Below are 10,991 nucleotides of genomic sequence, written 5' to 3'. Positions count from 1 at the left end.
GTAGATGGTAAGCATCCGTGTCCCGTTCTTCTCCCCAGGAACTATATACAGCGCAGCACCGATATCGTTGATATGCTCAGCGCCGAGTGTATCCACTTGCCCCCTCATTGTCGGCAATATTGCAAGACTCCTTCCATGTCGTCGGCCAAGTCTGATGATCAACGTTGCTGCAGCGGTAACGTTACGATAGAAACGAAACAACGCGGGGGCGGATATCTCACTATACTTATAATATCAAATATGTATCCCATCGTATCCAAAAGCTGCTCCTCACCTTGCATCGCACTGTCTGAACTTTCCTACCCATGATGATGCTGTGGTTTCTTTCAACTTGCAGTCTCTGGTGGCTCGCCGCCGCTCAATTGCATGCGCAATACAGCAATGTCGATCAAAGATGGTTGGACCATGAGCGGGAAACAGAGAAGCACGCCCAGAAAGAAGCGTTTCTGGGCGCGTTGATTTCCAACATGACAGTGGAGGATTTGGGTAAGACATGGCAAGCCGCCGCAGAAAGCATCACATAATAACTGGGAGCTGAACAGTCTAGTTCTGCAGGCGCACCTCATGTTCGCCGGAGAGATCATTGGAGTAGAGTCCAAGAATGAATTATACGGTATGGGACAATGCATTCCATCTACCTAGGGACTCCATCTAGAAGGATCTCAACGTACTTACAAATACCATCTAGACCACACCATGCGCTTTTCCCCCGGCTCGCCCATCGGCGTCATGCACGACTGGTGCGTGGCCTGCCCTGCCCATGAACTAACTGCCTGTTCGCCATGACTCCTCCCGCTCACCCCCTTAGCTAATTAGGTACACGCTCAATGCCTCCCAATACAACGAGCTGCAGCAGTTGAACCTGGACCGGTCCCGGCTGAAGATCCCGCTGATGCACACGGCCGAATGCTTGCACGGAGTGGGGTCCTTCAAGCAGTCCATGTTCCCGCAAAGCCTGGGCCTGTCCGCCAGCTTCGACACCGACTTGGTGCATCGCGTAGGGCGGGCAATTGCGAAGGAGGCGCGCTCGACCGGCATCCACGCCTGTTTCTCGCCTGTTCTGGACATCGGCCAAGATCCCCGGTGGGGTCGGATGCAAGGTATGGGGAAAATGTGTCTTGTCGGGTGCATAACTGACAAGTGATTGAGGGTAGAGGCATGGGGCGAAGACAAGATCCTGACCTCGCATATGGGGGTTGCGTATTCCTCGGGTCTGTCTAAGAACAGCTCGTGGTCAGAACCCGATGCCGTGGTGCCCGTCATGAAGGTAACTACCAGAACGAAACATCCACCACCATCTCACCGAGCCGATACTCACACACATTACATAATAGCATTTCGCTGCGCATGGCTCGCCCCAGTCCGGGAGAAACGCTGCTCCGTTCATGGGCCACGGCAATCGACAAGTGCTCCAGGATCTATTGACCCCTTTCAAGGCTGCAGTCCAACTGGGAGGCGCACGAGGGGTAATGATGTAAGACCGCCTCTGCTATTGATTGATCTCACGGGCCTAAACTCGTACTTGGATATACATACAGGGCATATAACGAGTTTGATGACATCCCGGCATCGGTCCATCCAATGCTGTACAAGGCGCTGGAGGATTGGGGATATGACGGTTTCGTCATGGCCGATGACACAGGTGTAGTTTACCAAGAACCCTAGGCCCGACTGGCTGTCTGATACTTACACACGTGCTTCCAGGCATGATCGAACTCGAGACGATGCATAAAGTGGCCCACAGCCCGGCTGATGCGATAGCCCAGTGGTTCAATGCGGGAGGCATGCTTCAGTTTTACGACTACCCACTAGAAACCTACCTCAATGTGAGAAAGTGTTCCAAGCCCCATACGCTTTTTCAAGCACTCACTGACCTACCACCATTCAGACGACGAAAGAACTGGTTGCCAATGGCACTGTCACCCTGAAGACACTCCAATCCCGGGTCCGCGGGATGCTCGGGGTGAAGTGGGACTTGGGATTATTTCAGAACCCATTCATCCCTGCAAGCAGCCCCGACCCTCTCAGTCTCGTGGAAGACCACAGAGGCCTCACGCTGGAGGCGACACAGAAGAGCATAGTCCTCCTTGAGAACAGAAATAGCACGCTGCCCCTCAGACCGCAGGAGCAAAACATCAGCCGCATCGCCCTGATCGGCCCCTTCACGGATACGATGAACTACGGAGACTATTCCGGAGCCTGGGGGCAGTACCCCGCCGGCGCCGCCAAGACGTTGAGAGAAGGGCTACTGGCGTACACGGAAGGATCATCTAACAACAGCAGCAAGGTGGAGCTCATCTACAGCTGGGGCGCCAACACATGGGAATACAATGGCCAGTATGTAATCTCGCCCTACCTGCTTTCCGCAAACGGCACCAAAGGCGGACTACGGGCACGATATTTCGCGCATCCAAACTTTCAGGGGTTAATCGTGGAGAGGATGGAGACGCCAGCACTGGACTGGGGCATGTACCCACCCCCAGGCCTCCCGTCCAACAACTTCAGCGCCAGCTGGGAAGGCGAGCTCGAGTCCCCCGTCGACCTCGACGTAGACGGCTGGATCGGCGTCGCCGTTGGGCCCAACACCACCGTGAAGCTCTACGTGGACGACGACCTGGTCATGTCGCACGGATCTGCTACCGACGATCAACTGCTTTACGAAGCCGGAACAGTCATGGGCAACATCATGCGGTACACCTTCAACCAGGCCAACAGCACGCAGCCGCCCCCCGGCGCGGCGCCCTTCACGTTCCGCCGGGGAGCGACGTACCGCCTCCGCATCGAGTACCAGACCTACAACCTGCACAAGAAGATCGAGAACGTGTCGTCGCTGAACTCGCAGATGCTCCTCTTCTGGAACCTCGTCGACCGCCGCGGCAACAATAACGGTGACGAAGACGCGGCGGTGTCGCAAGCCGCCCAGCTGGCCGCCTCAGCCGACCTCGTCGTCCTCGCCGTGGGCGCGGCCTGGAACTCGGACGGGGAGAGCGGGGACCGCGCGACGCTGGGCCTGTCGCCATCGCAGGACCGCCTCGCGCGCGCCGTGTACGCCGCAGCAACCAACAAGCCCGTCGTGCTGGTCCTCCAGGGCGGCCGACCCTTCGCCATCCCCGAGTACTACGCGGCCAGCGCCGCGGTGCTGTCGGCCTTCTTCCCGGGCCAGAGCGGGGGGCAGGCCATCGCGGACGTGCTGTTCGGCGCGACGTCGCCCGGGGGTCGCATACCGGTGACGGTGCCGCGGCACGTGGGACAGCTGCCGGTGTACTACAACGCCAAGCGGTTCGCGCGCAAGATCAAGTACCTGGATGTCGACTCGGAGCCGCTGTACTGGTTCGGGTACGGCCTCTCGTACACCACGTTCGCGACGTCCGAGTTCCGCGCCTCTTCCTCTTCTACTGCTACTACAGGAGAATCGTTGTTGAAGAAAGAGCAGCAGTCGCAGCCACAATTGGATACTGCCACTACCAGTGACACCTTCACCTCCGGCGACACCATAACCTTCTCCGTCACCATCCGCAACACCGGCCCCGCGCCCGGCAGCTTCGTGGCCCAGGTGTACCTGCTGGCGCGGGTGTCGTCGATAGTGCAGCCCGAGAGGCAGCTCGTGGCGTTCCGGCGCGTGTACCTGGCGGCGGCTGAGGAGGATGAGGAGAAAGCACACACAATCACCATGGAGCTCGACGTGGACCGGTACCTAACCGTCTACAACCGCTGGGGCGAGTGGGAGCTCGAGAAGGGCGCCTACACCTTCTCGCTGCTGCCGCATGGGGGCGCTGCGCCGGAGACGGGGTTGAACGTTACCATGTTGTGCGTTTAAGGGTATATTTATCAAGAGGGGGAGCTGGGTTCTGTGTACTGCCCCGCTGCCGCCAAATAGCATGATCAAATAATACATGCACCTCAATAGCACTGTGCCTACCTTACGTACTTTTCATTGTTCAGATGATGTACTTATGTATGTTGAAACGCCAATCTGATCTGTCAGCCAATAGAAGGACGCAGGGCACAAATGATGGCGTTTCTGATTGGGGCGCGGGATTCTGTATTTTAGGCACCCGCGGATGCTCCCGGGTGATTAAAACACAGGTGGGTCGCCCATAAACATTGATGGTCGCAAGTCAGAATATTGATTTATTCCATGCCTGAGCAAAATCCAAAGTCATCCCAGCCTTTAGCTATTCTAAGATCCACCAGCACCACCATACCATGTCTTGGCACAGCCTGCCAGCAGAGCTCAAGTTGGAAATCGTCCGCCATTTCGAGCTCCCACGACTCGAGCTAGGCGCTCGCTTGCCCTCCCAAGAGTTCCTGGCCAACCGCTCTGTCCTGCGGAATCTATGCCTCACAGGCCGTTCCGCAGACGCTGTGGCGCGGCCATGGCTCTATCGTTCCATCATTCTCTTTACCGACTTTAAGGAACTTGACGAATCAAGTGGAAATGGGAGCAACGCCCCCCTAGACGACGCGAAACTGCCTGAAAGCGACCATCCGCTTGTTGGCACGTACACCATGGTGCGACTACTCCGGACACTGACACACCACCCCCCTTTACGGCTGCACATCAAATACATGGCCTGTCCCTTGTCCGTCAGCGGTTTACCTAATGACAGGTTTCCCGGAATCCAGCTTGACCGTTATACTCAACCCATCAGCGCAACCTGGAAGTCTCACGCCCACGAGTTCTCCGATACCTCGGGCGTTGAGAGAAAGGTCTTGAACATAGCCGGGCTTCACACACCGCCCCTGGACTCTGGAGAAGGTTCCGACGAAATTATTGCTCATGACTTGCGAAAGAGAGAGTATGCTAGGGTCCCTCAGAAACTCCTTGGTGCTCTTCTCTGTCTGCTTCCAGAGGTAAACGCAGTACTTCTGGAAGAGCACCATTTTTGGCCGTGTAAAGTGGTGAACATGATCCTTTGGGAATGTCTACGCAACCATGCCACTGTTTGGACCGTCCTGCCGAAATTAGCAACCTTGCAGCTTCAAGTGCAGGAGATACCACGTGGGCTGTCCAGTGTCTCATTCGACACGGTTGGGGCGCTTTTGAAACTACCCACGCTTCGCCATATCGAAACATTGCGCGATGACGGATTCCAGTCTTTATTCCAGGTGAATAGCTCGGCGAGCCACATCGAGGGTGTCAACCTTCCTACGTGGATGTCCCAAATCGAGACGTTAGACCTCTCAAGCGTCAACTACCATTGCGCGTACTTCTACGCGGCCTGTGAGATGGCCACGAGTCTGCGCCGCTTGAGTTTGGATGCGACCCGTATGCACGATGGGCATTCCCGTTCATCATATGTATCCCCTCATTCGGAGGCAACCCTGGATACAGCCCTGCTGCTCCGCGCCGAGACGCTGGAGGAGCTCCGCCTAGCCTCGTTCGAGCTTCATTCCTACCTTCACATCGGCTCTTCCAGCCTTCTCACCTGCCTCCCCTCCATGGTAAAGCTTAGGGTCTTGAGCATAGACAATTGCAGCCTGTTCGGGCCGGCGCAGCAAATTGAGCATCTGTCTTTGCCGGACCTGCTGCCTCCCAACCTGGAGCGGCTGGACCTGTGCGATTGCTTTCCCAAAATGGAGCGGGATTTCAGTTTCGACAACTTCATGCTCACGGGCCAAGAGAGTTACTTCGATGCCTCGGTACGCCAGTTCAAGCAACTGGCCGAGGCGGTAGGGCCGCCGGAGTAACAGAAACAGCGTCTCCCGAGACTCCGTAGCGTGCACTTCCGGCCCCAACCCCACTATGCGCGTGAGTGGCAGCTGCGCAATCTGGAGCAGATGCTGGATCAAGCTGGGATTGTCTTCACTCACAGCCCGGCACATCTTGTTAAGTGGGAGCACCACTGGTGTGGATCAGATCAGGCCGGGGTTTTCGGCTAACTCGGGGATATTTGGTTTGAAAAGCTGTAATAAGTTGAATACCTACTTCCAGAGAAGAGTTCAAACTCTATACATGCACTATTTCAAGGTTTCTTCACTCCCAACCTGACGCGCTTCAATTTTGAATGTGGGCAATAATAAATCCCCTTGCACCTTCCCGAGTTGTCGATTTCGGGATTGCTGTTCGCTGTACCAGACAGACGGGGTCTGCTTGATGACACGATGCTAACGTCGACACACAAGAAACAGATCCGCAGAGTGGTGTCGGCTTTGGCTTGACTGCTTTGTCCGCTAGGAGTCCGCTAGGAGAAGGGAGAAGATAGTATTCAAAATAGGATGCATAAGCTAAAGCACCCCCTCACGGGCCACCCCCTCACGGGCCACTTTACTGAGCTACTCTTACCCCTGTAATTAAAGCTATTTCTATAGCTAGAATTAACGTAAATATACTATCTTTCGTTGTTTTTAATAATAATATAATCCTCCGCCTTCGTGCTATTATCTTTTATAGCTTCTATAATGTTACGAGGCCCTCCTAACACTTCGACGTCGCTGGCTTCGTCCTCGTATACGACCCTACCCCTTAGCCTCCGCTTAGCCCGGCGTATATTAGCTATACGAATAAATCGTTATACCGGTACGATTTTTACTTTTTAATATATTTTCGTAGTTTTTTTATCGAGTTTAGTTTAAAAATAATCGACTTAAGTTTCGAGATACGCGATTTTATTAACGTTTTAATTTAAAGCCTTATTAACCTTTTTGATAAAAAGCCGTTAAAAGGATATTTTAAAAGTAAAGTCCGTAATAACTAATTTCCGACTATTATTCCGTAATTATTAAAGAGTGTTTTAATAAGTATTAAAATTAATTCGGTAAAGAAATCGGGTATTAATTCTTTCTTAAATATTTTTAATAGCTTTAAACGTATTTAATTAACCTTTATATTTTTTAAGATAACGTATTTTAACGATAACGGCTTCGAGTAATCCCGCGGATAAATTTTAGCCGTTTTTTAAACGTTTTTAATTATAAAAAGAATTAATATATTAATCTTAGCCTAGCGGTATATTTTTAATATATTTATTTTCGTAAGCTTTAATTTAAAGACTATATTCGGGCATTTTTTTAAAATAATTTCTAACTTTCTCTTTAATAAACCGAAAACTCTTATTATTAAATAAGCTCTCGTACATACGTACAGGTTCCGGGTTCAATCGGGGTTTAATCGTTATATTTTATTATTTATATTTATCTTTTTTACTAGCTACGAGGGGTATCGTATACCCCTCTTTATAAAATAGAAAGGGGTTCGTACGCGTAGGTACGTAGTACCCTTTTTAAGGTAATATAGAAAACCTCAGTTCCTGCTGTTCTAATACTGGCAGTCTTTGTTTTAATAATAGACTTGAGCAGCTCCCCCTTTTAAAACGAGTCTTCCTTCCGCAAGGGTCTCGTACGGATAGGTTACGCTAATCCGGTATTCGGTGCCTGCCTGAGCCGTATAGGTGATACTATACCTTCCTAATATTAACTTAGTTAAGTAACAGGTCCTTTCGTAATAATAATAATAAAGAAAGTTATTATATATTTATATATATTACTTCTCGTTATAAATTAAAAGGAATAATTTAAAAAAAAAATAATAATAAAAATAATAATAAAAGTAATAATAATAATAAAAGTAATAACAATAATAAATACGCCGTCGTATATCGAAATACGTTATACCTCGTTAAAAAAGAAGATATCTCTCTTTCTCATCTCTTTTTTACTCGCTATACGAATCTAGTCTCTTAACGTACGCTTTTACGCGTACGGTTAACCTATTAATTAATATTAGTTATTTAAGGGCTCTATTTAGAGATTTCTTAGTAAAGGCGTTTATAAGGTTATCTCGGCCGTCGACTTAACAGATCTCCGAGTTCTCCCTTTTTTTATACGATTCTCGGAGCGACATAATATTAATTATTAGTCTTTTCTCGTTCGTCGTTCCTAATTTAATTAAATATTCGTCGAATAAATATCCTCGCTAATAAGCTAGTAATAAAACGCGGCGTCTATTAAGTAAGTAATACTTTATTATACGTTTTCCGGATCGAGATAGTCGTACCCCTTTTCGTCGTTTTTTAGCTCCTCTCTTTTCCCTTCTTAGTTTCGGACGAAATCCCCGTATTCTTCCTAGGTAAGGAAATCTTGTCCAACGTTATTACACGTTTAGAGGTATTAGATTATCGTACGGGTTCGCTCTTCGGCTAGGTGGTTTATCGATTAACAGCCTTACTTATAGCAGACTTAGCAGGTTCTTTGTTCGAACTGCCGGTTCTTATATAATAACTATAGCTAGAAAGTATTAACGAGTTATTAACTACTTTCCTATCCTAATAGTCGGCTATTATATAGTAATTTATTACCGTAAACTAGTCGGTTTTCTTTCGTACGGTTATTTATAAATCGTTTATTAATTAAGTATATATTTATATATTACGACCTAGCCTAATTATATAGCTAGACTTATAGAAAGTATCGGTACGGAACTATTATACCCCGGCAAGGTTATAATATTACTAATACCGATAAAACTATTAATTATATTAATATAAATTTATTTATATTTCGCGATTAATAAGCGCCTAATATAGAAACCCCACGGCGGATTATAGGGAGGATAGGCACTTAACGGGAATTACGTGACGAGCGACAGGATCACGACGCTCCCGGTGAGCTACGAGCTACGGGATTACGACGCTCCCGGTAAGCTAACCGGAACGGATTATTAATCCGCGACGTGATCTAAAAAAACCAGTAAAGGAAGGATTAAATATATAATTACGAACGTTTCTTATATATTTTATATAAATACTCTCTATTTTAATAATTAATCCAAGTACCCCTTAACGGGACCCCGCTATAGAGGTAGATAGCGATGATAGCGACGACGGCCCTACTCGATAGGCGTTAGCTAAACGAATTAAGGAACTTAAACAGGAAAGCGCTAACTATTAACACTACTACGCTAAACTCGAAAGGGAACGTAACACCCTCTTAATACGGGAAAACTTAGGATAAATACCTGATATTAATAAGTTACGCGAAGAAGTACGTCTCTTCTATACCGCCGCTAATATTATCTAAACCCTTATTATATTAAAAAAGGGAATAAAGATTAGTTTATTTACGCCGTTTAATAAAACGAGTAAAAACTTACGAGGGTTTCTCGTTTAGGTTAAAGCTTATTAGCGGTTTTATAAAAGAACGTTTTAAAACCCTACTTAACGAGTTATTTACGCTGCCTCGTTTTTTAAAAGTAAAGCGCTGGTTTAGTTCGAACGCTACTTAAATAAACTTATAAAAAACGATTAATAAATAGAATTGTGCCGCACGGAGGTATAACGAATCTTCGAAAACTACGATAGCTTCGAAAACGCCTTTAAATTACTTTTTTAGGACCCCGATAAAAAACGACAGGCAAAAAGAAAGCTTAAAACTCTTAAGTAAAAAGGATTAGCCGCCGCTTATACCGCCGAGTTCCGACGTATTATAGTCCGACTAAATTATACCGAAGCTATTAAAATTATAATATATTACCGAGAATTAAAAGAGAACGTTAAAAACGAACTTAGCTAGCTCGATACCCCCGATAACTCCCTTTCGTATATAGAGCTTATAATTAAGATCGATATTCGTATATACGAATAACGCCGCGAGAAGTAAGGCGGATAATAACGATAAACTAGTCGGATCTAGGCTAATATAAGACGATTACGTTATTATTATAATATGTAGCTTAAAAATATTACCGCGTATAGTTATTATAATAAACCTATAAATCTTTATTACGACCTAGCCTATTTACGCGACCTAGACCCACTTTACGAAACGGTACTATAATACCCCGCGGCGTTTACTAGCTCGATTAGTTTTAATAATTATTTAAAACTCGTTATAATTAATATTACGAATAATAACTAGTTAAGGCTCTTACCGCGATATTAAACCTAAGGGCAGGAAGGATAGATATATACGACCGTATCGAAAGACCTCGGCGGATAGCCGCGTTACATGACGGATCTCGGGATTTTGGCGAGATCCAAAGAGCCGGCTCGACGAGATCTTGCGAGATCCCCGAGAGCTAAAACGATCGGTAAAGGAGAGATTAGATATATAACGATAAACTTTTCCTATATATTTTATATAGATATTTTTTATTTTAACGATTAATTTAAATATTAATTTAATATATTAATAAAGTATATTATTTTAACGAACTTATTATACTTTTTAATTAAGTTTTATAATTAATTAAAATATTACTTATTATATTAAAAAACCGAGTTTTTTATATATTTAAATATTTTTTCGTCTTAATTAATATAAACCCTAAGCACGTTTAACGAGGTTTCTTTTAAACCCCGATAGCCGTTCGTTATATTTTGATCGCTCTTGTTCTTACGAGTTATTACTTAGACCCTTAAGCAATATCTCTTAGGAAAATATGTCTGCTCTTATTAATAATAATACTCGTCACGGGAAGGGACTAGCCGCTAGACCTAGCGCTGCGTAGTCGCCCCCTCTTATAAATATCGATAGCGATAATAGCGACGACGAGTAGTAGGCATTTAAGGAACGATTTAAAGCCTTAAAATAAAAGAACGTTAATTATAAAACTTATTACGCTCGACTTAAGAATAAGAACCGTAACCTCCGGAACTATTAGCGGCCTAAGCCCTTTAATAAGGATAAGACCGACCCTAACGATTTACGAGAACAGATCCGAGTTCTTTAGGCAGCCGCCAATATTATCCAAACCCTTGTCGCACCTAAAGGAGGAATGAAGATCAGCGCTCCTAACGCCTTCGACGGAACTAGCGGAAACCTCCGAGGATTCCTAGTTTAGGTTAAGGCTTATTAACGCTTTTACGAGGGAACGTTTACCGACTTAACCTAGCGCGTGGTGTATACCGCTTCTTTTTTAAAGGGTAAGGTATTCGCTTAGTTCGAACCTTACCTCGACGAACTTATAGAATACGATTAGTAAGTTAAGCTGTGTCGAAACGAGACCTAGAGGATTTTTAGTAATTATAAAGGATTTGAAGAAGCTCTTAAGT

The 10,991-nt window shown here is 46.6% G+C and overlaps 2 protein-coding genes across 2 annotated transcripts; both read left to right on the top strand.

Moving 5' to 3' along the window:
• Positions 1 to 308: 308 nt before the first annotated feature.
• On the top strand, positions 309 to 3,817 carry PG994_000827 (beta-glucosidase I; the record flags this gene model as incomplete). Its single annotated transcript, XM_066852236.1, has 9 exons — positions 309 to 486; positions 548 to 613; positions 689 to 740; positions 817 to 1,100; positions 1,155 to 1,267; positions 1,335 to 1,474; positions 1,539 to 1,642; positions 1,705 to 1,826; positions 1,889 to 3,817. 9 exons carry the CDS (start codon positions 309 to 311, stop codon positions 3,815 to 3,817), a joined length of 2,988 nt encoding a protein of 995 aa, XP_066722868.1.
• Positions 3,818 to 4,206: 389 nt separating this feature from the next.
• Positions 4,207 to 5,691, top strand: PG994_000826 (uncharacterized protein; the record flags this gene model as incomplete). Its single annotated transcript, XM_066852235.1, has 1 exon — positions 4,207 to 5,691. One exon carries the CDS (start codon positions 4,207 to 4,209, stop codon positions 5,689 to 5,691), a length of 1,485 nt encoding a protein of 494 aa, XP_066722867.1.
• Positions 5,692 to 10,991: the final 5,300 nt, after the last annotated feature.

The sequence above is a fragment of the Apiospora phragmitis genome (genome assembly GCF_038363925.1).
Source record: "Apiospora phragmitis strain CBS 135458 chromosome Unknown utg000001l:1.0-2902119.0:1.0-2906034.0, whole genome shotgun sequence".
Taxonomy (NCBI): Eukaryota; Fungi; Ascomycota; class Sordariomycetes; order Amphisphaeriales; family Apiosporaceae; genus Apiospora; species Apiospora phragmitis.
This window is presented reverse-complemented; position numbering and strand designations above follow the sequence as displayed.